The 27,186-nt window shown below is 42.7% G+C and overlaps 1 protein-coding gene and 1 long non-coding RNA gene across 2 annotated transcripts in view; one reads left to right on the forward strand and one right to left on the reverse strand.

Annotated features, from left to right (window-relative positions):
* LOC133019686 (GTPase IMAP family member 8-like) overlaps positions 1 to 17,289 on the reverse strand; it is a 47,317-nt gene extending 30,028 nt beyond the window's left edge. The window contains exons 1-4 of the mRNA XM_061086244.1: positions 17,268 to 17,289; positions 16,291 to 16,904; positions 15,956 to 15,959; positions 14,827 to 15,440 (exon numbers count right to left, since the gene is read on the reverse strand). Of these exons, the coding sequence (XP_060942227.1) occupies positions 14,827 to 15,440; positions 15,956 to 15,959; positions 16,291 to 16,904; positions 17,268 to 17,289 (1,254 nt within the window). The remainder of the gene's footprint in view (positions 1 to 14,826; positions 15,441 to 15,955; positions 15,960 to 16,290; positions 16,905 to 17,267) is intronic.
* LOC133019827 (uncharacterized) lies at positions 11,806 to 13,023 on the forward strand. The gene is made up of 3 exons (XR_009682895.1): positions 11,806 to 11,908; positions 12,686 to 12,720; positions 12,826 to 13,023. It is a non-coding gene; the product is annotated as an uncharacterized LOC133019827 (long non-coding RNA).
* Positions 17,290 to 27,186: the final 9,897 nt, after the last annotated feature.

The raw sequence follows: 27,186 nt of genomic DNA on the forward strand, positions 1-27,186 counted from the left end.
GAAGCATTTTAACGGTTTCTCCTCCAGTCGTTATGGTCTCCATCAAATCAGACACATTCTGTTCAGACTCAGGTTTAAAGATTGAATTGGTGTAAATACTTGACTGTTAAATATCATTCATTGGAAAAGAGGAAGTTAAAAAGAGAAAGAGAAAAGATGAGAATATAAATCCAGTAAAGTTTAACTCACAGGTTTGTTCCTTGGACATGTTTGTCAGTGAAGTCTCGTCAAATACAGAGTGAAGTTTCCTTCTTCCTTGGGTCTTTGTGGGTTCGGGGTTAAGCACGTGTCAAATCACCCAGGAAGGTTTTTGTGAAGAGCGTATCGAGGTTTGTGTTGATGACGTATGTGGCTGTGGTAAAGTGGTCGTCGTCCAACCAGAAGGTGGGCGGTTCAATCCTCAGTCTTCCCCCCCTTAAAATGTCCCCTGATAGAATGTTGAATGCACTAATTGTAAATTGCTTTGGATAAAAGCGTCTGCTAAATGACATGTAGTGTAATGTAATGTATGTGTTGGCGTTCGAGGCCTCGCGAGCCGGCCGTACCACTTGACTGATTCAGGAAATGGCTTCTTTTTCCTGTGATGGAACCAGTGAGAAAGAGGAGATTCTCCTTCTGAGCTGAACTCTCCTAATGAGGAATGAACATAGAAATAACAACTAGTGAAATATACTGTATATAGATGTGACAGCGCATCCCTTCCTCTCATGTGTTAATTCTAATTTCTGGTTTTTAGAAGGTGAAGTGTCTGTTGTGTTCAAAATAACTTGGATACAACACTAACATGGACCAAGCTCAGGTAAGCCATTTAGAATGCAATGATATAAGACAGCATACAAACATAAATTACATGGGACGTTTGTATTAGACATCATTAATTAATATTTTGTCACACCGCGGTGAGGTTTGTTTTGTCTTGGGGTTTTTGTCTCGTAACTTCCTGTTTTATTTTGAAATCCTAACTCTCCTCTCGTTTCAGGTCACTTGCCCTTCCTCATGTGTCACCGGTCTGATCGTCTCTGATTGTTTCCACCTGTTCCCTTCACCCTCATGTGCTTATAGTCTGCGTCTCCCCTTTGTCTTGTGCCGAAGTGTTTCGTTCTTGTTCGTGCACCTAAGCCTTACCCACAGTCATTGTCGTTTTTTGCCAAAGAGTTTCTTGCTACGCCACGTAAGTTGTTTTCTGTTTCCTCCTTGAGAGTGATTTTTCGTTTGTTAAAGTTTTCCAGTTTAGCTTTGTTTTGTGTTGTTTGTAATCTGTTTTTCTTCCTCCCTTTTGGAGTGATATATGTTTAGAGAGATTTAGTTAGTTTGTTGAGCCTCCTGTTTAGGTGAGCCTTTTCTTTTGCCCCGTTCATTAGAAGTTTGGTTTTCCTCCTGCGGGAGCGCTTTTGATTTCTTGCTCTTGCCATTTGTTTGTCCTCCTTCGGGAGTTATTTATGTTTAAGACCTTTTTCTTTTTCTAGTGAGTGTTTTGTATTTATTAGGGAGTATTCTTTTCCCCCAGTTATTTCTTGCCAGGTATTATATTATTATATAGATATAGTTAGTGAGATTTTCATAGCCTTCTTGTTTGTCACTCTGCATTGAGGTTCTGAATTCAATAAAGTGTGCTGGTACGTGATATTCTCTGCTTCTGAGTCCTCATTCCAGTCCAGGCCTGACATATTTTACATACATTTAAATCAATGCGGATCAGGACTGAAGAATGATGTGGATGAGGCCTTGGTCAATATGGTGATGGAGGATTCCCAGCCTGTCACTATTGTGGAGAACAAAGGGTTGAAAGCTTGTTGAAGCTTTCAACCCTTTGTTCTCCTCACAAGGCAGGTGTGTCTGTGAGCACATGAAGCATGTTTCCCTCTTTCCCCATTTCTGCCACTCCTCCAGCGTTCTCTTCTTTCCTTTAGGCTTTGAAAGCTATGGTGGAGGACAGATATCTCCAAGGAGAAAGCCATCGTGTCGAAGGCATCTTTGCATTGTGTTGTTTTAGGGGTGCTGCATTTCCCTGAGGCGCATACTGCTGCAAATGTGGCAACAGTAAAATCAGCCCTGATGTCACAGTGGGGTCCAACACACAGAGTGACTTGCCTTGTGACTGATGGAGCAGCAACTATGGGTGTTTGTGCCAGGGAGCTTCATATGCGTCACACAATTTGTATGAAGCATACTTAAAATGTGCTCATGAAAAAGGCTCTTCACCAAAACACTGTTGTCTTACATCCGGGCTGTAAGAGTCACTATGGAGCCTGCGTGTGTATAGTTAAATATTTATGTTGGTTTGATATTTTCTTATGTTATCCATGTTTGTAGTTTAAGTTTTGTACAGTTAAATTCTATTTTGTATGGTGTGTCTTCTATATTCAATTATATTCTGTTTTGCGCCTTTTTTGCAACAGTTGATGAGGCTGTAAGTCGGTTCATCATATAGGTGCGTGGTGGAGGATGTGCGTTGTTGTTGAGGCGCATGAGGATCGTGGTGAGTGAGGTGAAGGCAAAGGTGAATTCCTTCGTTTCATTGAAATATTCTAAATGAAGCTGTTTGGTTGAAGTTGCTGCTTCAGTGACACGTGAATGAATCACTTTGTTGGATAATTTTATAGGAGAAGCTGATACAGGAGCAGGAGCAAATAAGCTGGTGCTATAATCCTTCACCTAATGAGCACGCGTCTGATTGGCTGCTGATTTACTGCAGGAAGTGATGTCAGAAGTCTTGTGAATGATGTAGCCTTTGTGTGTGGTAGGAGGAGTCTCAGTCCGAGCCGGTCCAGGATTGGTCCGGCCTGGTGGAGGAAGGGGAAGAGCTGATCTACCTGTGTAGCTCTGACTCCTCCTCCGTCACTAACCTGCAGGTTTTGTGTTTCACCCATAGACTGGATATATAAATGGACGGAGGGTCCGTGACGTCTCCCGTTGGTTTCTGCAGAGGGTGAATGAGGCTCGTAGGAGGTGTTCCCCCGGCGCCATCTTGCCGGTGCTGACTCCTCCTCGTTCCTCGCTGACCAATCAATGGGCAAGGACGAGAAGCGCGAGTGTCGACTCACAGCTTAGCGACGCCAGACGAGCTCTAGTTGCCTGGTTAGCTCAGGCTACGGCTAACCGGCTACCCGCGACATGCTAACCACCGGGGCTAATGGCTAGCGCTGTGCTGGAGCTGCTACCGGATGGTCGCAAACTTTACCATGAATAAGAGGTAGGTAACCTTAAAACTATACAACGACAAAACCTATTTCTTTATATATCATCATAATCATATGCTTACATGCCTTAATATGTAATTTTTATAAAAGTTACGCTTTATTTAACACGTCTAATGATGTTTTGATACAGGCTGGTACATCCTCCATTACTATTGCCACCTCGTTTATTTAGCCTGTTATGGAATGTTAGAGTGAATTAGACAGTTTAGATAAGATTATAATTTCCACACACTAGTGTTGTAAACAGTTCTCATATTAATCATATAATTTTGTTTTCACACTGAGGGAATTGGAGAGACTTGACGTGGACTGTTGTGGAGATTATCACCTTAAATATTACAAATGAGGTCGAAAGACATTTTATCTTTTTGTAAAATGTTTTATTTCTTTCAGTTCTTTTATCCAAAGTGACTTACAATATGTGCATTTAACCATCAGGGTACAAACCCAGAGCCCAGTACATCGGTTCTGTCTGAACTCTGTGGTGCTTCCACCTGCTGGACACAGAATCAACTGTATGAACCAGTCTTTGCTAGAACACACACAACACACAACATCTGTGGTGCTTCATACACAACTGTTACGTGTGGCCAGGAGGTGGGGCTCTGTGTGAGTGTGTGTGTGTTTGTGCCTCTCTCCACCTTTCTCTCTCTCTCCACGCAGCCAGTCCTCAGGTGAGACTCATCACCTCGTCAGCTGGAGCTGACTTAAGGAGGCTGTGAATTTCTTTCTTGCTCTCTATTCTTCCATGCAGGTGAACGGGTGAGGAGACCGAGGCTCCGGTTTCCCCCATGCCAGAAGTCCTTTTGAGCTTTTGTTATGTTGGTAGTTGGTTCGGGGGTTCCCGGTAGTCCTGTTTTCGGATAACCTTTTTCTTTCATTTAGGTAGTGGGTTATTTAGGCAGACTTAGTTCGGGGGTGAACACTGACTTCGACGGCCGATGGCTGGCTCAGTGTTCCCCTCTCTTTTGTTTGTTTTGGCCGGGAACCTCCAACCCTTTTGGTTTGTTGCCTTTCTAAATATTTGTTTGTTTCAACCAATAAACATTTGTTATTATTTAGTGGCAACAGTTGTTTCTGATTCGTTTATTTGATGTGTTCCGGGCCTCACGAGCCATTTCTTATAGGTCCGTAACATATTTGGGGGCTCGTCCGGGATCACATGTTGGGTCTTCAGTGTTTCTGTTGATTCCAACTGTGAGTGCCGTGTCTATTGTGATAGGCCGTGTCTAGTTGATTTTGTGGTGTGACTTGGTCGTCACTGACAGAGTTTGTTGGCTTGGACTTCCTAGTGTGGTTGCCAGTGTTTTTTCGGCCGGCACGTTTGTGCACCATGGTTTTCTTTTTGGTGCTGCTGTGTTTTGCCCTCTTGGGTGGTATTTTTGAGGGAGTAGGTTGGTGAGCGGTCTGTTTTTTTTGTTTTTTTTCCTCTCGCCCTGGTCTGATCAGTGTGGCCAGTCTCGTCATGGCGTTTAGTGCTGAGGAGTTTGTTGCTCATCCGACGATGGAGCAGTTCTGTTCTTGCACTAAAGAGCAGTTAATTTCTCTGGCCAGTTTTCTTAAAGTTACGGTGACTAAGCAGATGAAGAAGCAGGCTATAAAAACTGAGCTGCTGTCTGTGTTGTATAAAGAGGGTCTTTTGAGTGAAGCGGTCATGAAGGGGGTGGAGTCACGGTCAGATGTGGATGAAGCGGCTCGTCTCAGGGGATTGGAGCTGCAGATTGAGTTGCGCCGTCTGGATCTGAGGGAGAAGGAGCTGTTGGGTGAACTGGAGGTGCGGAAGCTGGAGGAAGAGACAAAGAGGCAGGTGCATCTGAAGGAGCTGGAGTTACAGCATGCACCTCCTTCTCCTGCCGCCAGTGGTTTTGATATAGGTAGATGCATCCGTTTCGTTCCGTCTTTTAATGATAAAGATGTTGACAAATATTTCACCCTGTTTGAACGTGTAGCTGAGACCCTGGAGTGGCCTAGGCAGTTTTGGCCGTTGCTTTTACAATGTGTGTTCACGGGAAAGGCCCAGGATGCCTACGCGTCTTTGGAGTCTGGTATGAGCCTGAATTATGATCATGTCAAAGAGGCGGTGCTGAGGGCCTACGAGTTAGTGCCCGAGGCATATCGCCAGAGGTACCGTCGTATGAGAAGACATACGTGGAGTTTGGTCATGAGAAGGGAGTGTTATTTGATCGTTGGTGTCGCTCTATGAAGGTTTCTGATTTTGCTGGCTTGCGTGAGTTGATGTTGCTGGAAGACTTTAAGAATTGTTTGCCTGAACGAATTGTGACACACATTAATGACCGTAACGTGCTAGAAATTTCTAGGGCTGCGGTACTTGCTGATGAATACGTTTTGACTCATAGGGACAGTTATGATAAGCCACAGTCCTCCCTGGGTCGCAGCTTCTCTGCGCCCAGGCCCCCTGTGACGCGTAGGGAGAGTGGAGGGGGTAAGGAGAGTGACAGGGTTTGTTCCTTTTGCAAGAAGCGTGGCCATACAGTTAATTACTGTTTCGCTTTGAACAAAAGGGACAAGCCTCCTAAAGCTGTTAATTTGTTAAAAACCGAAAGCTCATTGAGTCAGTCTCCTAGTGCTCCCAGTTCATCTCTCTCACGCTCTCATCCTGGGCAGTCTCCGGAGCTTGATGATGTGTTTTTGCCTTTCGTCATGAAGGGGGCGGTCTCGCTGACTGCGGGAGGCCCGAAAGTCCCTGTCGTTATTCTGAGGGACAGTGCAGCCTCTCAGTCGGTCATTTTGAGTGGAGTGTTGCCTCTGTCTGAGAAATCTTCAACCGACTCGGCTGCGTTAGTCCGTGGGTTTGGGATGCAGTTTGTGGGGATTCCTTTGCACACCATTCACCTGGACTCGGAGTTGGTTACGGGGCCTGTTATTGTCGGTGTCAGTGATGAGTTTCCTGTCGGGGGGGTGTCTTTCATCCTGGGGAACGATTTAGCGGGGGGGAAGGTCCTGCTTAATCCTGAAGTAACAGCTGTTCCCCGGTCTGGGTGTTCAGATGAGTTGGTGAGAAAGTTCCCAGGGGTGTTTTCTGTCTGCGCCATTACCCGTGCCATGGCAGCAAAGCAACGTCAGCTGCAGCCTGAGTCCGGTGATGAGGAAGTAGAATTGAGTGACAGTTTTATGGCTGGGGACGGTTCGTCAGTGTTACCAGCCCTTCCTTCCCCAGACCCGGTTTCTCTTCCTTCCCCAGACCCGGTTTCTCTTCCCTCCCCAGGCCCGGTTCCTTTTCCCCCGCCATCTCCCCTTTCTATATTGGACAGTTCAGATGTTAAATTGTCCATGTCACGTGAACAGCTTATTATCGAACAGCAGCGTGATCCCACGCTGGTTTCTCTTTTTGCGGCTGTGGGTTTGAATGATGATGATGGGGGTGGGTCTCCCAGGTATTTCTTGAAGGACGGGGTGCTGCTGCGTGCGTGGCTGCCACCACGTTTGGGTTTTCAAGAGGATTGGGGGGTTGTGAAGCAAGTTGTAGTTCCACAGCTGTTTCGACCAGAAGTTTTGAAGCTGGCCCATGATAATCCTCTGGCTGGCCATCTTGGGGTAAATAAGACATATGATAGAGTGTTGCGTCGTTTTTTTTTGGCCGGGTCTTAAAGCCGATGTGCGTCAGCACTGTAGGACCTGCCATGTCTGTCAACTCTCTGGTAAGCCCAATCAAACCATTCCCCCGTTTCCACTCTATCCGATTCCTGTTGTAGGGGAGCCTTTCGAACGTGTTATCGTAGACTGTGTAGGGCCTCTTCCCCGTACAAAGGCGGGTCATCAGTTTCTCCTGACCATTATGTGCGTTAACACTCGTTTTCCTGAGGCTATTCCTCTGCGGAGGATCACCGCCCCTGCAGTCATTAAAGCGTTGACTAAGTTTTTTTCCTTGTTTGGTTTGCCACGGGTGGTGCAGACGGACCAGGGGTCGAATTTTATGTCTAAGGTTTTTGCACAGGTGGTGAAGCAGCTTGACATTTCTCATTGTCATTCCAGCGCGTACCATCCAGAGAGTCAGGGTGCGCTTGAGCGGTTTCACCAGACCCTAAAATCTATGCTGCGCACTTACTGCCTCGAGTATGGTAAGGATTGGGATGAGGGTGTCCACCTGCTTCTCTTTGCTGTGCGTGAGGTGGTACAGGAGTCGCTGGGTTTCAGTCCTGCTGAGCTTGTGTTTGCCCATACGGTGCGCGGTCCGTTTAAATTGCTACATGAAAAATGGGTTGGTAGTGCAGAACCACAGAATCTGCTGGACTATGTGTGTGATTTTCGTTCAAAACTTCATCGTGCTTGTGAGCTGGCTAAACAGAGCATGGTTGTTGCCCAGGGCAAGATGAAGCGTTGGTTCGACAAAGATGCGCAGAGCCGTAGCTTCAGCCCAGGGGACAAAGTGTTGGTGCTGTTGCCCATTCCTGGCTCATCGTTACAGGCACGTTACAGTGGGCCATATGTTGTCCGGGAGAAGGTTGGCGCTCGTGACTATGTGGTCGCGACCCCGGACCGCAGGAGGCGAAGTCGGCTTTGTCATGTCAACATGTTGAAGCCCTATCTGGAGCGAGGGTCTGTTTCACCCTCCCCTGTTGTATTGAAATCTGTTGTGGCGCTGCCCGGTGCTGAAGTGATTGATCAGGGTGAGGCGGCTGTGGCGCTGTCCGGTGCCGATTTGCCGGAGTCTGAGGAGTTGGATTTTGATGGTGATGTCGTTGCCTTGTCCAGTGCTGTTGTTCATGGGCGTTTGAAGAACTCTGAACTGCTGGTTAATCTTGATGGTTGTGTTTCGCATCTGCCTCTGTCTCAGGGTGAGGATGTGGTCCGTTTGATTGGTTCACATATGTCACTGTTCTCTGATGTGCCCTCTCAGACCCAGGTGCTGCAACATGATGTTGAAGTAGGAGATTCGTTTCCGATTAAACAACATGCCTACAGAGTTAATCCAGAAAAACGTGCACGCTTGCAGAAGCAGGTGGACTACATGTTGGGCCACGGTATTGCTGAACCCAGCTGTAGTCCCTGGAGTTGTCCCTGTCTGCTGGCTATGAAATCTGATGGTTCAGACCGGTTCTGTACAGACTTTAGGAAAGTGAATGGAGTCACTAGGCCTGATTGTTATCCTCTTCCCCGAGTTGAGGATTGTGCGGATTTTGGCCGGGAACCTCCAACCCTTTTGGTTTGTTGCCTTTCTAAATATTTGTTTGTTTCAACCAATAAACATTTGTTATTATTTAGTGGCAACAGTTGTTTCTGATTCGTTTATTTGATGTGTTCCGGGCCTCACGAGCCATTTCTTATAGGTCCGTAACAGGCTTATACTGAATTTCTAACAGAATTCCCTGAGTTTTTATCAAACCTAGTCCTAAAGACCGATAAAATTATTATTGTTGGTGACTTTAATATTCATGTTGACAATAATAAAGATAGCCTGAGCGTAGCATTTATTTCAATACTAGACTCAATTGGTTTCAGTCAGTGTGTACATCAACCTACTCATTGTTGTAACCACACACTTGACCTTGTGTTATCGTACGGTGTCGAAATTGAACATTTAACAGTACTTCCGCGCAATCCAATACTATCAGACCATAATTTAATAACCTTCGATTTTTCACTATCTGAATATATGCCACTAATAAAAAACTCATTTTCTAGATGTCTACCTGATAGTGCTGTAGCTAAATTTAAGGAAATAATTCCGATTACATTTAAACCCGTATTATCCGTCGACATAAACAACAAATTCTTTAAAAACCCGAGCTCTATTGAGATTGACCACCTCGTAGAAAGCTCTGCAGACTCATTACGATTAACATTAGACTCAATAGCGCCTCTAAAAAAGAAATGTGTAAAACATAGTAAATTAGCTCCGTGGTATAATTCCAAGACACATGAGTTGAAACAAATATCAAGAAAATTAGAAAGGAAGTGGCGCTCCAGCAATAATGTTGAAAATCTCCTAGACTGGAAGAGTAGTGTTACAGAATATAAAAAGGCTCTCCACAAAGCAAGAGCTGCCTATTATTCAAAACTAATAGAAGAGAATAAAAACAACCCCAGGTTCCTCTTCAGCACTGTAGCCAGGCTGACAGAGAGTCACACCTCCACCGAACCCAGTATTCCTCGATCCCTAAATTGCAATATCTTTATGACCTTTTTTAATGATAAAATTCTAACTATTAGAAATAAAATCAACCATCTCCTGCCCTCAATTGGCACTAATACCCTCCCAACAATAGAGATCTCAGAAACGGCTGAGAATCCTTCCCATTATTTAGACAGCTTCTCTCTGATCACCCGTGATCAGTTTACCAAAATAATCTCAGGTTCTAAACCAACAACCTGTATCTTAGATCCGATTCCAACTAAATTACTTAAAGAAATTCTGCCCCTAATAGATAATTCGTTACTTAACACAATCAATCTGTCATTATCATCAGGTTATGTACCAGTCTTTTAAAATAGCTGTAACCAAACCCCTACTCAAAAAAATCCACCCTAGACCCAGAGGTTTTAGCAAATTACAGGCCAATATCTAATCTCCCCTTCCTATCTAAAATCTTAGAAAAAGTTGTAGCCAATCAGCTGTGTGAGTTTCTCCAGGAAAATAATATATATGAAGACTTTCAGTCTGGGTTTAGAACCAATCACAGCACAGAGACAGCCCTGGCAAAAGTCACTAATGACCTTCTAATAGCTTCAGATCAGGGACTTGTGTCTGTCCTCGTTCTGTTAGATCTCAGTGCAGCATTCCACACAATTGACCATCAAATTTTATTACAGAGACTAAAACAGTTAATTAACATTAAAGGAACGGCCTTAAACTGGTTTAAATCTTATTTTTCTGATCGCTCCCAATTCGTACAAATTAATGATGAGTCATCTGTGCGCACCAAAGTTAACCATGGTGTCCCACAGGGGTCTGTGCTCGGCCCAATTTTATTCTCATTATATATGCTTCCACTAGGAAACATTATCAGGACACACTCGGTAAATTTTCACTGTTATGCGGATGACACCCAGTTATATTTGTCAATAAAACCTGATCAAAGTAATCAATTAACTAAACTTCGAGCATGTCTCAAGGACATAAAAACCTGGATGACCCGCAATTTTCTCTTATTAAACTCAGATAAAACAGAGGTTATAATACTCGGCCCTAAACACCTTAGAGATACATTATCTAATGATATAGCTGCGCTAGATGACATTGCCCTTGCTTCCAATGACGCAGTCAGGAACTTGGGAGTGATCTTCGATCCTGATTTGTCCTTTAATAGTCACTTAAAAGTAATTTCTAGGACCGCCCTTTTCCACTTGCGTAATATCTCAAAAATCAGACATGTCCTTTCGCGAAAAGATGCAGAAAAACTAGTCCACGCCTTTGTTACATCGAGACTGGACTATTGTAATTCATTATTATCAGGCTCCAGCAGCAAGTCGTTAAAGACTCTGCAGCTGGTCCAAAATGCCGCAGCACGTGTCCTGACGAGAACTAAGAAAAGAGAGCACATTTCTCCAGTATTAGCATCGCTACACTGGCTTCCTGTTAAATCTAGAATAGAATTTAAAATTCTCCTCCTCACCTTCAAGGCCCTTAATGATATGGCACCTCTTTACCTTAAAGAGATGTTAGTTCCATATCAACCTACTAGAGCACTCCGATCCCAGAACTCAGGTTTACTTGTTGTCCCTAAAGTCTCTAAAAGTAGAGTAGGAGCCAGAGCTTTTAGCCATCAAGCCCCACTGCTGTGGAATAATCTCTCACTTTCAGTTAGGGAAGCAGACACGCTCTGTTCGTTTAAGAGTAGACTGAAGACTTCCTTTTTGATAAAGCTTACAGTTAGAGCTAATTAGTGGAATTTATGACACAAGACACACGGAGCTTCTCCTTCCTTTTTCTCCATATTTATCACATCAAGATAATTCTTATCTGATCAGTACATGTTACTAACTTGACCCCTTTCCCGGAGTTTCTGTGCCTTAGCGCCCGCGGATGCCGGGCCACAGCTGTGGCCGCACCATGGATTATGATTGTGGATCGCGCGTCAGAGGTCGCAATGGTGGATCCAGTTTAGTGGATTCTGTATCGTGCCAGCTGATCGTAGTGGTAATGGAGGATCCTTTGTCGCGTTGGCATCGGATGGTGAGGGACCACGACCGAGGCGGCAGCTGATAATGGATTCTAACTGGTGGCAGTGGACAATGACTGTGGATTATAGTGGATCTGATCCTGATGCTGGATCGTGATCTTGCTGCTGGCCAGAGACTGTGATTGCAGCGGGACTGCTTCACATATAGTATCGAAAAAATGTTTACCCTCATCGATGCTGCTAAAAACTTTAATCCTGATGATGTTTTCTTAACATTTGACATCTATTGCTCTTGTGTCGTCCTGGGAGACGGATCCTCACATGTGTCTCTCTGAGGTTTCTACATATTTTTACCTGTGAAAAGTGTTTTTAGTAGTTTGTTCTGACTCTTGTTGAGGGTTAAAGGCAGAGGATGTCACACCATGTTAAAGCCCCATGAGACGAATTGTGATTTGTGAATGTGGGCTATACAAATAAAACTTGATTGATTGATGTCATCATGACCTTTGACCCCACAGGGCGGCCTTCCAGTACGGCATCAAGATGTCCGAGGGTCGTAAGACGCGTCGCTTCAAAGAGACCAATGAGAAGGCAGAGCTGGACCGGCAGTGGAAGAAGATCAGCGCGGTGAGACGCCAGTGTTTACAAACCTCAGTCAGCTGATCCACGGTCACATGACTCGTCAGCAGGCGTGGAAACAGACACGCCTACTTTACCTGGGATCATTCTATCAGCTGTGGCTGAGGGGGCAGAGCGGGCGGCGGTTCGATCCTTTCTCTCCCATCTGCATGCTGAAGTGTCCTTGAGCTGTGTGTGAGTCTGCGTGTGAGTCTGCGTGTGAGTCTGCGTGTGAGTCTGCGTGTGAGTCTGTGTGTGAGTCTGCGTGTGAGTCTGTGTGTCAGATATTTGTGTGTCAGATATTTGTGTTAAAGTCCTGATTCCACGTCTTCACTTGAGTAAAAGTACAAGTTTCCCTCTGAAGATCTTTTCTCTCCACTGATGAGACCGGAGGTAAGAACGTATCCAACAGGGATGAAGATGATTTCACAGGTTGGATGAGACGTTGGAAGCTTTGTGTCACTGATGTTTGATTCTTCTTTCTTCCACCTGGTTTGTCTTCATCAGACTCGTGCTCCTCTTCATCAGTCGAGTCTTTACCTTGTTACGTTGTGTTGATCTCAACTGATGCACAACAACAATCATCTGTGTTGTTGTTCATTCAGGTTCAATCTGTTTGATGCTGCAAATAAAAAACTATAATCCTCTAACACATTAAACCAAAGTTACAAGAAGTAAAAGTTAGGATATTTGTTTAAATGTAGAAAAGAAATACTCTAAAGTACAAGTTATAAAGTATTTTTACTTTAGTATAACCAGGTTATTTAAACTCTCTCTCTCAATCAGATCATAGAGAAGAGGAAGAAGATGGAGGCCGACGGGTGAGTACAACATCATCATCATCATCATCATCATCATCATCATTATCATCAGCCAATCAAAGCAGAGCTGACAGTTGTAACATCTGATATCATTTTGTTTTTCAGGGTGGACGTGAAGAGACCGAAATACTGAATCTGAAATCTCCACTTTGATTTCCTCTTCCTCCGTGTTCCTCTGGATTATTGATGAGATGTAACAGCATCATGTGACCAGTGGGAGGTCAAAGGTCACAGATGATTTGTTTTGTTTTTTTAATGTAAAAGTTTTTACTTTAATGTAAAATCAATAAAATGTTACCCTCAGTTTTTTTGGTTTCTTCTCAAAAGTCAAATTCATGAATGTGTTGATGTGATTTTAGTAATTTCATGTCAGTTGAGATGAATTTGGGGGCGTGTCCATGTTAATGAACCTGTTGACCTCGTTAAGGACTCACAGTCGTTACTGAAGCTGGTTGTTGATGAACATGTTTAACGTTGACTGACGACTGGACTCGACGCTAACGAGGACTCATTCTACATCTACATGTTTCTGATGAGACGTTAACCAGGTCTCATAGCTCCGCCCACCAGGAGCTCTGACAGGAAGTCGAGTTTTAATACAAAAAAACATCAACAAATTTAAATATTCAACACAACGGAAAAGACAAACAACTCTTTACCTTCGTGAGGACGATCACATCAATAATCACGTGATCTCTGATTTATTGACACTGAGCAGGTTTTATTAAAATCTTAACATGTAAACACAAGGTGACAGCAGGAATCTTTTTTTAATTGTTGTCTGACTCCGCCCCCTACTGGTCCAGAGGGGGTGGGGCCGGTTTGTCATATGATGCAGTTCCCACCCCTCAGATCAGCCCCCCCCACCTGACAGATGATGGCTGCAGTCGACTTAATGCAGCGTTGATGAAGGGGGCGGGGCAGACACACACAGGAAGTGACACTGTCTTTCATCACCGTGGTGACAGGATCTCTCTTTGAAGGTTCAGTGTGTAACATTCAGGTGAAAGGATTTATTGGCAGAAATGTAATATAAATAATTTTAGTGATGTGGAATAATAACTGGTTTATAACAGGTCTCAGTGTTTCTGTAGAAAGATGTAAATAAGAACAGGAGCTTCTTGTGTTTAGGCAGCGACCTTTATTTGTTTGTGTCCTCTCAGCTCCTCCACATTAACAAACACTCAACATGGTGCACATAGGCCAGAAAATCATATTCTATTCATATTGATCCAAACTTTTCATGACAGAATCATTTAGCTAATCAGGTCCAGAGTCTTCTCTGGTTTTAAATCACATATCACACATATGACGTGTGTGAGGTCATTAATCACGTGAGTAGTGATCAGTCAAACTCTTCAGTAGAAAACCATCTCCTGGGACAGATGAGACATTCTCTGATAAACATTAGGATCAAAGTTAAAGTGTTTCCATGATTATGTTCGGGGGGGGGGGGCAGGTTATTGGGTTGTCCCTCTGTCTGTTGGTACGTCCACATTCTGGACATCTCAAATACACCTAGAGGCAATTTCTTCAAACTTGGTACAAAATATCATTTAGACTGAAGGTCACTATGACCTAACATGATCAAATACTGTTTTAACAATTACATTTTTTAATATGTATCTATTTTCATTTAGCGGCAATGAGCTGATGACGCCTTGATATTAAATATCACTGTATGACGCACGATTTTTTGACGATCGTTTTTTTGTTCTTTTCTGATTCAAGCGCACGTGCCAATGCCTCCTCTCTAGCCAGAGATCGAGTTAGTGCTGCAATAAGGGTTGAGAAACCACCTCCATATACTGCCACATATTCCTTTGCTTCAGATCTTGCGTCATCCCGGTCTCTCTGTGGTTTCTCCTTCAGAAGTTCATTCTTCTTTTTTTCCACAGCTTTCTCAGCCTCTTGGAACATCCCCATGTTGTAGTAGCTTCTTGGAGTTCTCTCAACCATTGTGTTGCTCTTCTCCAGAAGCTCATTCTTCTTTTTTTCCACAGCTTTCTCAGCCCTTTGGAACCTCTTGCCGGTGCAGTATCTTCTTGGATTTCTCTCAACCATTGTGTTGCTCTTCTTCAGAAGCTCATTCCTCTTTTCTTCTACAGCTTTCTCAGCCTCTTGGAACATCTCGTTGGTGTAGTATCTTCCTCCATTTTTCTCAACCATTGTGTTGATCTTCTTCAGCAGCTCATGGACCTGAGCAGGATCTTCATTCCTGTTGTTAAAAACATGGTATCCTCCTTTGCACTGATGGAGGAAGGCTCTGAGAACCTTATTTTTACCGATGACGTCTTCTATGGTGACGCCGTCTGCCTCCAGATCGTCTCCACGGGTGAACAGAGCCATGGTGTAACATGCAGCCTGTTCTCCAAACAGCTTCTGAAGGATTGCCACTGTTTCTTCTTCTTCTGTAGTGAATCTGTCTGCCTTGAGGATGATCAGGAACACATGAGGTCCAGGAGAAGCGTATGCGATGCACTTAGAGATTTCTGCCTTCACCTGCTCATTACTCAGCTCGGTGTCAAACAGACCTGGAGTATCAATAACCTCCAGTTTTTGGCCCTGAACCTTCTCTGATTCTCTCCTACACACTTTCGTCAATGAGTCAGCACAAGCTGATGAAGGAAAAACCTTCTCCTTCTTCATTAAGATGGTGTTTCCTACTGCACTTTTCCCAGTTCCAGTTTTTCCAACAAGAACCATCCTGAGATAGTCCTCTGGGTCTGATGGAGAATTTCAAACACATGAACAAACTTTAAGTTAATCAATCTCATGTTTTAAATCACATTTACAATCACAATGTGTCTCATCAGGCTTCACAAGGTGCAACCTCCTCTGATCTTAACCTGCAGAGTTAAACTCTATCAGGTTGAGATAATGAGTTTCAGACCGGAGTTGTCTTAGAGGTTTAATGATTGACTCTGCAGAGGGTTACACCCACATGGCTCAGAGTGAAACCAGAGGAAGGTTTGTATACAAAGTGATAAACAGGAGACGCCTTGCTGTCTGGCATCACTGATACAGAAAGAGGAATCAAACCAGCACACAGCTGCACAGGAGGTGGGAACAGGAGGAGGAATTACCAAATAAGGGCATGAACCTTGAGGTTGCATCAGCTACGTGCACAGAAAACAGTCAAAACAGTAGAAGGACATTGATCAGTGGAATTATACATCACAAGGTTTCCACAATAAAACATGTCGCGCCTCTGCTTTTCAGGAATCAGACGGACTCTTCTGATTGGCTCCCACGGGTCAACAAGTAGGAACAACTTGTCCCGTGAAGTTAGTGTGGAAGCATTTTAACGGTTTCTCCTCCAGTCGTTATGGTCTCCATCAAATCAGACACATTCTGTTCAGACTCAGGTTTAAAGATTGAATTGGTGTAAATACTTGACTGTTAAATATCATTCATTGGAAAAGAGGAAGTTAAAAAGAGAAAGAGAAAAGATGAGAATATAAATCCAGTAAAGTTTTACTCACAGGTTTGTTCCTTGGACATGTTTGTCAGTGAAGTCTCGTCAGAGTTCAAGGGACGTTTCCTTTCTTCTCTCTTCTTTTCTTCCACAGCTTTCTCAGCCTCTTGGAACATCTCGTTGGTGTAGCATCTTCCTCCATTTCTCTTAACAATTGTGTTGATCTTCTTCAGCAGCTCATGGACCTGAGCAGGATCTTTATTTCTGTTGTTAAAAACATGGTATCCTCCTTTGCACTGATGGAGGAAGGCTCTGAGAACCTGATTTTTACAGATGACGTCTTCTATGGTGACGCCATCTGCCTCCAGATCGTCTCCACGGGTGAACAGAGCCATGGTGTAACGTGCAGCCTGTTCTCCAAACAGATTCTGAAGGATTTCCACTGTTTCTTCTTCTTCTTTAGTGAATCTCTCTGCCTTGAGGATGATCAGGAACACATGAGGTCCAGGAGAAGCGTATGCGATGCAATTAGCGATTTCTGCTGTCACCCTCTCATTACTCAGCTCGGTGTTAAACAGACCTGGAGTATCAATAACCTCCAGTTTTTGGCCCTGAACCTTCCCTGATTCTCTCTGACATACTTTCGTCACTGAGAAAGAACAACCTGATGATTCAAAACCTCTCTCCATTAAGATGGTGTTTCCTACTGCACTTTTCCCAGCTCCAGTTCTCCCAACAAGAACCATCCTGAGATAGTCCTCTGGATCTGATGGAGAATTTCAAACACATGAACAAACTTCAAGTTAATGAATCTCATGTTTTAAATCACATTTACAATCACAATGTGTCTCATCAGGCTTCACAAGGTGCAACTTCCTCTGATCTTAACCTGCAGAGTTAAACTCTATCAGGTTGAGATAATGAGTTTCAGACCGGAGTTGTCTTAGAGGTTTAATGATTGAATCTGCAGAGGGTTACACCCACATGGCTCAGAGTGACACCAGAGGAAGGTTTGTATACAAAGTTAATAACAGGAAACTAAACAGAAAGTCATTACTCAGGTCTTTATATGATCTGTAATCAGCTGATCTTTATTATCTGCTCCTCTGGTCCAGTGTCCTCACCTCACCCTCACATGGTCCAACATCCATTCCACTGTCTCATTAGCAGTTAGCTTAGCTGAATTTGTTTTTGCTGAATGAAGAAAAATCTTTAGTAATTTTTCCTTTATTTAAAATGAATGTTAAAATTATAATGTGAGGTTTATTTTTAAAGATCAAATGTTGGCCGTGTGTGACGTCATCACTGATCCCTGTCATGTGTGAACGAAGAGTTGAGAAGAGTTTCAAACGTTTGTAAAGTTTTTCTCACAGGTTTGTTCCTTGAACATGTTTGTCAGTGAAGTCTCGTCAGAGTTCAAGTGAAGTTTCCTTATTACTCTGGTCTTTATATGATGTGTGTGTGTGTGTGTGTGTGTGTGTGTGTGTGTGTGTGTGTGTGTGTGTGTGTGTGTGTGTGTGTGTGTGTGTGTGTGTGTGTGTGTGCAGCAGTCACAGCACATTTCTGCTCAATGCAGTCACAATACTTTAAAGGTGTGTCGTTGAGATCAACATGAAGACCGAGATGGAAAACAGCTGTGGTTGGACCCACGAGTTCTTTGTTCACATATAATATTTAAGTAACGACGTCTGAATCACCTGCTCATGGACTGGCTGTCGTAGCTGGTGTGATATTACAAAATGGTTTCTCACTTTCTTAATAGAGATTTACCCGAAGCTGTCAGGCTTAAGCGTTAATCAGAGTGTTTGTTTGCTATAAATCTAAACTTTTGTTGTGGTGGTTTAAACTAACTTTGACTTCCAACTGTGGCTGATCAACTCCACTCTGTGCTCTGCAGAGTCTTAACAACATGGAACATGAGGCTTATTTACAGCTTCCAGGTATTAAAAAGTGCATAAAATGCACATTAGGAAAATAATTGAACATTAACACTATTCAGTTCTGCATATTCCAATAAATATAAATGATAAATGCTCCGTTTTATAACTTTTATCTTTTAATTTTCTTTTTTAATCTGATTTGTCTCATCAGGGTTCACAAGGTGCAACTTCCTCTGATCTTAACCTGCAGAGTTAAACTATATCCTGTTGAGGTTTCCACAATAAAACATGTCTCGCCTCCACTTTTCAGGAAACAGACGGACTCTTCTGATTGGCTCCCACGGGTCAACAAGTAGGAACAACTTGTCCCGTGAAGTTAGTGTGGAAGCATTTTAACGGTTTCTCCTCCAGTCGTTATGGTCTCCATCAAATCAGACACATTCTGTTCAGACTCAGGTTTAAAGATTGAATTGGTGTAAATACTTGACTGTTAAATATCATTCATTGGAAAAGAGGAAGTTAAAAAGAGAAAGAGAAAAGATGAGAATATAAATCCAGTAAAGTTTAACTCACAGGTTTGTTTCTTGAACATGTTTGTCAGTGAAGTCTCGTCAGAGTTCAAGTGAAGTTTCCTTATTACTCAGGTCTTTATATGATCTGTAATCAGCTGATCTTTATTATCTGCTCCTCTGGTCCAGTGTCCTCACCTCACCCTCACATGGTCCAACATCCACTCCACTGTCTCATTAGCAGTTAGCTTAGCTGAATTTGTTTTTGCTGAATGAAGAAAAATCTTTAGTCGTTTTTCCTTTATTTAAAATGAATGTTAAAATTATAATGTGAGGTTTATTTTGAAAGATCAAATGTTGGCCGTGTGTGACGTCATCACTGATCCCTGTCATGTGTGAACGAAGAGTTGAGAAGAGTTTCAAACGTTTGTAAAGTTTAACTCACAGGTTGTGTGTGTGTGTGTGTGTGTGTGTGTGTGTGTGCGTGTGTGTGTGTGTGTGTGTGTGTGCGTGCGTGTGTGTGCGTGTGTGTGTGTGTGTGCGTGTGTGTGTGTGCGTGTGCGTGTGCGTGTGCGCGTGTGCGTGTGTGTGTGTGTGTGTGTGTGTGTGTGTGTGTGTGTGTGTGTGTGTGTGTGTGCAGCAGTCACAGCACATTTCTGCTCAATGCAGTCACAATACTTTAAAGGTGTGTCGTTGAGATCAACATGAAGACCGAGATGGAAAACAGCTGTGGTTGGACCCACGAGTTCTTTGTTCACATATAATATTTAAGTAACGACGTCTGAATCACCTGCTCATGGACTGGCTGTCGGAGCTGGTGTGATATTACAAAATGGTTTCTCACTTTCTTAATAGAGATTTACTGAAGCTGTCAGGCTTAAGCGTTAATCAGAGTGTTTGTTTGTTAGTAAATCTAAACTTTTGTTGTGGTGGTTTAAACTAGCTTTGACTTCCAACTGTGGCTGATCAACTCCACTCTGTGCTCTGCAGAGTCTTAACAACATGGAACATGAGGCTTATTTACAGCTTCCAGGTATTAAAAAGTGCATAAAATGCACATTAGGAAAATAATTGAACAGTAACACTATTCAGCTCTGCATATTCCAATAAATATAAATTATAAATGATCCAGTTTTTAATTTTTATCATTTAATTTTCTTTTTTAATCTGACTTGTCTCATCAGAGTTCACAAGGTGCAACTTCTTCTGATCTTAACCCGTAAAGAAAAACTATATCCTGTTGAGGTTTCCACAATAAAACATGTCGCGCCTCCGCTTTTCAGTAAACAGACGGACTCTTCTGATTGGCTCCCACGGGTCAACAAGTAGGAACAAACACCATTAATTCATTTATTCAATTCAAAGCTTTAAGCACCAAAGCCACGGTGTCATTATAACCACTCTGCCTGTTTGACATGCATTGTCCACTTGATGGCGCAGTGGAGCGAGTGAACCAGTTGGATGGAAAGCTTCAGAGCGTCATGAAGCGTCACCACTGATCAGCTGATGTTTCTCCTCTGCTCCTCTGGTCCAGTGTCCTCACCTCACCATGACAACATGTCCTCACCTCACCCTGACAACAATACATTACACTGTCTCATCAGCAGTTAGTTTAGCTGAATTTAATTTTTTTTAGTCGTTTTTCCTTTGTTTAAAATTAATGTTAAAAAGTATAATGTGGAGGGACGGCGGAGCAGCGACATGTGAAGACGTGTCTTGGTGAGCTCTGCTTAGATTGAACATTTTCTTTATATTCCTCCTCTCCTTCTCATCCTTTCCGGTGCGAAAGTGTCTCTAAAGTGCCAGGTCCCTCGAATTAGTCGTTTTTTATTTATTTCTAAGCTGCTCAGAATGCCTAAATATCAGAAGCCGAAGTCAGGGCCGGACGCCACGGACTCGCCTGATGTTGATCCGATCGCGGAAGCAAGTTCAGGGCCGGGTCTCGGGGCAATCATGGCGGCCATTAAGCAGTCGGAGCGGAGTGTGCTCACCAAGATCGAATCATCTGTGACAGCGGCTGCAGATAAACTGCACAAGGAAATAGACAGCTTGGCAAGTGACTTAAAGAAAGTAATCCTGAAGGTGCGCGCAGAGTTTACGAGGGTGACGGAAGAAATTCGGAAAGAAAACGCCACATTCTCAACTCGCATTGGTGATCTCGAGGAGGAAGCTAATTGTCAGGCTAACCGAGTTATAGCACTTGAAGCTAAAGTTAATACGCTGTCTACACAAGTCGTCCGGCTGACAGATAAGACCGATGATTTGGAGTCCCGGCAGCGGCGAGATAACTGCAGGCTGATTGGAGTGGAAGAGGGACTCGGAAACATACGACCGGAGAGTGCCGTGGCCAAATTACTGAAGGAAGATCTGGCCCTCGACTACACGCCGATGCTCGACCGTGCGCACCGGAGCCTGCAGCCGCGAGCGAAGGATGGGGATGCCCCGAGGCCAATAATCATCAAGTTCCACTACTTTCAGGAGAAAGTGGATATTCTTCGAAAGGCCATGGGTGCAGGTCCCATCACCCACAAAGGCAAGCGTTTCTACATCTACCCAGATTACTCAGCCGCAGTCAGAAAAAAGAGAGCCGCCTTCACCGAGGTGAGGGGATTGCTTCGCCGGTGTGCGGGCGTGAAGTACGGTCTCCTTTTTCCAGCCACACTGAAGATCACGGGCCCAGCTGGCGAGCGGGGATCTTTCGATGACCCGATCAAGGCAAAGCACTACATCGAGACCAATCTGCACCCACGGGAGATGGAGGGAGAGTGAGAGTTAATTCACGGGGCCATAACAGGTATCATATGCTGCGTGTTAATATTGCACTAGTCTGCACATGCTGAGTTTTTTTTTTTGTTGTTGACTGATGGTCGTCACCACACTGCAGTTGGATGCATTTTATGTTTGGACTATGGACAAGTTTAAGTGATATTTTTCAGTCATCTGAGGAATATAAATGAAAATGTAAAAAATTTTGTTTAATTCACCCACCACAAGTAGTACTAATTCTAGTTGATTTTACTCTCTTTTTTTTTTCTGGTGGGGTAATCTTCCAACTGTAAGTGTTAAGAACCTTATCAGCCTGTGAACAAATAGTGCCAGCACACACGCAGCAAGAATAGTATTGAGAGGAAAGCCCTTTTACATTTTGTTCTGCCTTTGCAGAGTTCATGCAGGAGTTTAAGTTAGTGTAGACGTGTTATATGCTTAGGAGAGAGAGGAGAGTTTTCAGGGCAGTCTCAGGTTTAGGGAAGACCAGCCCGGGAGTCCAGGATGGTAAGGGGTTTATATATGTCTATTTGTTTGTTTTTGTCCGTTTTCTTTTGGTTTCATTTGTGGTTTATGGTTTGACTCAAACATGCACTAAAGTACTCAGATATAGCCAACATGCAGGACCGGCTCACTACAGACTGTTGCTCTATGATTCTGAATAATGCAAATAATCAACAAGGAGCAATTTCGTTCATTAGCTGGAACGTCAAAGGCCTGAATAACATGGTTAAACGGAGCAAAATATTTAGTCATCTGAAATCATTAAAACCTGATGTAATATTGCTACAGGAGACACATTTAAATATTAATTCCCAAAAAAGACTAAGGTGTAAGTGGATTGGACAAATATATCATTCACGTTTTAATTACAAAGCCAGGGGAACAGCAATCCTAATTAGGAAGGGGATCCCATTTGAACACTCTGAGGTAATATCAGATGCTAATGGCAGATATATTGCTGTAGTGGGCAAGCTATTTAATACACCATTAATATTGGCTAACATTTATGAAACAAACTGGGACAATGCACAATTATTTCTTAATTTTTTTCAACTCTTCCGGACCTTAATTCCTACAAGTTAATTTTAGGTGGAGACTTCAACTGCGTCCTTCATACCCAGATAGACAGGTCAAGTGTAAGGGCAAATAATTCTCTCTCATCAGCCGCAGTGGTTATTAATTCCCTCCTCTACTCTTATGGCTTATCAGACCCCTGGCGGATAAAAAATCCAACTACGAAGCAATTCTCCTTCTTTTCCTCCGTTCATCATAGTTATTCCAGGATTGATTATTTTATTGTCGATAACCAGCTACTCCCCTTAATTTCCAGCAGCAAATATCACAGTATAGTGCTATCAGACCACAGCCCAGTACAGATGGATCTAGTTTTTCCAGCCAATGTAGCGCCCCAACGAACTTGGCGGTTAGATCCCCAGCTTCTTTTATGTAAACATTTTAGAACATTTCTCAACAATCAGATTGACTTCTTTTTGGAAATTAATGATACTCAGGATGTTTCAAGGGGAATTTTGTGGGAGTCTATGAAAGCCTACTTTAGGGGCCAAATTATCTCTTATGTGGCACATAGGAATAAGGAGCGTTCTAAACAACTTAAAGAACTTGCTGACAAAATTGCAGATATTGATAGGCGTTATGCTCTTTCGCCCACACCAGATCTTTTTAAGGAGAAATTACTGTTGCAAACTGAATTCAATAAGCTTATGACATGGAAAGCCGAGAAAAATATTTTTAAAATTCAGACAGGTATATTATGAGCATGGAGATAAAGCGGGGAGACTCCTTGCACTTCAACTTAAACAGCAGTCAACTGAACAAATGATTCCAGGAATTAATACAGGCGCTGACTCGATATCTCGCAGTCCCAGAGTCATTAATGACCAGTTTAAGCAATATTATTCTACTCTATATCAGTCAGAGGTAGATGGTAGCTCATCTGAGATTTACTCGTTTCTTGATTCTCTGGATACCCCAAGGCTTTCTCCAGATGATCAGTCATCTCTAGAGCAGCCATTGTCGCTTGAGGAAATAGCGAGTGCCATCAGATTGTCTCGAACAGGAAGGGCGCCAGGTCCGGATGGATTCCCCACAGAGTTTTACAAGGAATTTTCTTCAAAACTCACACCTATTCTGAAATCAGTCTATGATGAATCTTTGGCCAATGGAAGATTGCCGCAAACGCTTACCCAGGCCACAATTTCAGTTTTACTAAAAAAAGATAAGGATCCTGTACAGTGTAGCTCATATAGGCCAATAAGTCTTTTGTGCTGTGATTATAAAATTTTAACTAAAACCCTTGCACAACGATTAGACCCTGTTATTCCTACCATTATTAATGAGGACCAAACCGGCTTCATTCCTGGGCGGCAATCATTTTTTAATGTGAGAAGATTATTTAATGTGTTATTTTCCCCCCATTCAACTGTACAACCTGAAGTTATTCTAAGCCTTGACGCTGAAAAGGTGTTTGATAGAATTGAATGGACCTATCTTTTCGCAGCTCTAGAAAAATTTGGAATGGGGCCCACTTTTTGTAAGTGGATCAAAGTCCTATATTCAACACCCATGGCGGCAGTCAGGACAAATGGCCTGATTTCGGAATATTTTCCGCTCCACAGAGGTACAAGACAGGGTTGCTGTCTGTCGCCTTTTCTATTTGATATTGCGATAGAACCACTGGCGATTGCTATTAGATCAGATGACAGGATAAAAAGTATATCCAGGGGTGAAACAAACCATAAAACTTTGCTTTATGCTGATGATCTGCTTTTGCAAATATCAGACCCAACTGAGAGCATGCCCTACCTTCTCCACTGGTTGCAAAAATTCAGTAGCATATCATGGTATAAAGTTAATTTGTCAAAATCTTTATTATTTCCACTGAATAATCTGGCAAAACAGATCACGTATGAAAATTTGCCTTTTAAAATTGAAAATGACAAATTTACCTATCTGGGAATAGAAATAGCAGGTTCAATTAAAGCTATTTTTCAGTATAATTATAGGTCGATTTTAGACCGTACTAAAACTGATTTGGATAGGTGGTCGAATCTCCCACTCTCATTGGCAGGGCGGATAAATGTAGTGAAGATGACTGTAATGCCCAGGTTTCTTTATTTATTCCAAATGATTCCCATTTTTCTTCCAAAATCCTATTTTGCTCGGCTGGATCGCTTTATTTCTGTGTTCATATGGAATAAAAAACCTGCACGTATAAAGAAGGCAAGCCTGGAGAGAGTTAAATCTGACGGTGGCTTGGGTTTACCTAATTTTTTATTCTACTATTGGGCAGCTAATATTGTCAAGCTGACATATTGGATCACCATGTTCGCAGATAAGGAGGGTCCAGTCTGGACTGATATGGAGCTGAGTGCAACACTCCCAGTTTCCCCGATTTCGATCCTAACTGCCCCTCTCACAGTAAATATCAAAGCGCCTGATTTGAACTCAAATTTGGTGGTCCAAAATTCGATTAAGATCTGGCGTCAGTTCAGAAAACATTTTAATTTGATAAATATATGTAGCTTCTCCCCAATAATGTTAAATTATCTTTTTGCACCATCTCAAATAGATCAGGCATTTGCAATTTGGCACAGAAGGGGCTTGGTCTACTTTCAGGATCTCTTTACCGATGATGGCTTTGCATCATTTAAATTTTTATGTGAAGATCACAATTTACCAAAGTCTCATTACTTCAGATATCTTCAGGTTCGAAGTTTTGCCTCTAAATTTTTCCCAGGGTATCCCCACCCTCTAAAGATTTACTGTATTCAGTGCTCAATGTTAATCCACTCAATAAAGGAGCAATATCAAAAATATATGCTTTAATTCTGGATGGCTGCCCTCATTCGTGGGACAAAATTAAGGCAGCATGGGAGGGAGAGGTTGGAGAAGTAATACCAGAAGACACCTGGAAAAATACCATACAGCGTATACACACATCATCTTTCTGTATCAGACATGGCTTGATTCAATTTAAGGTTGTCCACAGGTTGCATTATTCTAACGATAGACTGTCTAAATCAGTGATTCTTATCCTGGGTTCGATCGAACCCCAGGGGCTCAGTGAGGCACTCTCGGGGGTTCGGCAGGGGTCAAGACACACACAGTATAGCTCGGTTCACACTGGCAATATCTGGCCGTTTTTGTCGGCCGTCAAAAAAATTGGCTGCAGACAATTTGGCAACACACAATTTTTCTTCGCCGTGTCAGATTACAAATATTTTGTTGCTTAGTAAAAATTAGGTACACAAAAGAAATTCAGCCCACTGGTATTATTCTTGAAGTCCCACTCCGCTTGGCCGTCATTGGCTGCAGCTGATCACGCCACATTGCTTAGCTTTGATATCTGTGCTGCAGGGAACTTGGTGCACTCAGTAGTCGACTTGTGGCTGTTGTGATTGTGCGTCATTCAGCAGAGCCAGCTTCAACAGCAACTCTTCAGAACAACAACGCTCTCAACGTTTTGGTGACCCTTGAGATACTCACACCGTTTGTTACAACTTATTTTTGCGTGCAATACTTTTCGAGGATGGAAGACATGAAAATTAAGAAAAGGAACAGACTTTGTTGTGAAAATGATATGAGAGTCGCACTTGCCAAAGTGAAGCCGCGCATTTCTGAAGCTGTATCTGAAAGGCAACAGCAAAAGTCACATTGATTTGCAATAAATATTATTTATTATATTAGTTATGTTTTTGTGTGAAATTCCTGTTTGTTGGTTTTGTTCTTTGAACACAGTGATTTTGTGTGCACTTGATGCATGGTTAATTTTGTGCACTAACAAAATATATACCTATGTTTTGAAGAAATAATATTTTATTTGTCCAATGACGAAGGGTTCGGTGAATGCACTGATGAAGCTTGCAGGGTTCAGTATCTCCAATAAGGTTAAAAACCACTGGTCTAAATTATACCCTAATGTTACACCAAACTGTCCTAGATGTCAATATTCTCCTGTTTCTTTGGAACACATGTTTTGGTCATGTCCATCTTTGTATGGCTTCTGGTCCTCAGTCTTCCAATCACTCTCAGCAATATCTGGCAAAACACTGCAGCCTGACCCTTTGATAGCTATCTTCGGTGTAGTAAGGGATGAGCTAAAGCTGTCCCGTCTCCACAAAAATGCAATTGCCTTTGCATCATTGCATGCCCGACCTCTGATTCTGCTGAATTGGAAGGGGAAGAATCCTCCTGCCTATATTCATTAGATTAGAGAGGTGATGTTGGGATTGGCTCTGTAAAAAATAAGATATACAGTACACGGGTTGGAGGTTAAATACGACAGAACCTGGTCACAGTTCATGACACATATCAAGAGTTTGCCTTTTGCCTGAATCCTTGTTCTTATTTAATATGTATTTATCTTTCCCTCTTTCCTTCTCTGATTGCCTTCCTAGTCTTCTCAATGCTCATATTCTGACTGTTGGGAATTTTTTCTTATGTTAAAGGTCCTGGATGTTGGTGTTATGAACATAATGATCAACATAGATTGGTTTGAGTCTTTTCTTTAAATTTATTTATTTATTATTATTTTTATTTTTTTATTTTTTTCCTTTGGCCTGTCTCTTTTTTGTATTTGTCGATATTTGCTTTCTTCTTTTGGTGTTCTGTCTGTCAGTGTGATACGTGAGTGTTTTTGTGGATTTATTTGTGGGGATGCCACCTGGTTGGGGTGGGGGGAGGGGGGCGGGTGCGCAACTTTTGTAAGAAATGCATAACTAATGATGTAAAAGTTTTCAATATGGAAAAATGATAAATAAAGTTGTAAAAAAAAAAAAAAAGTATAATGTGACTTTTATTTTGAAAAATCAAGTGTTTGTCGGCTGTGACGTCATCACTGATCCCTGTCATGTGACAGAGTTTCCCTGCA

This window comes from Limanda limanda, chromosome 14 (assembly GCF_963576545.1).
Source record: "Limanda limanda chromosome 14, fLimLim1.1, whole genome shotgun sequence".
Classification (NCBI taxonomy): domain Eukaryota; kingdom Metazoa; phylum Chordata; class Actinopteri; order Pleuronectiformes; family Pleuronectidae; genus Limanda; species Limanda limanda.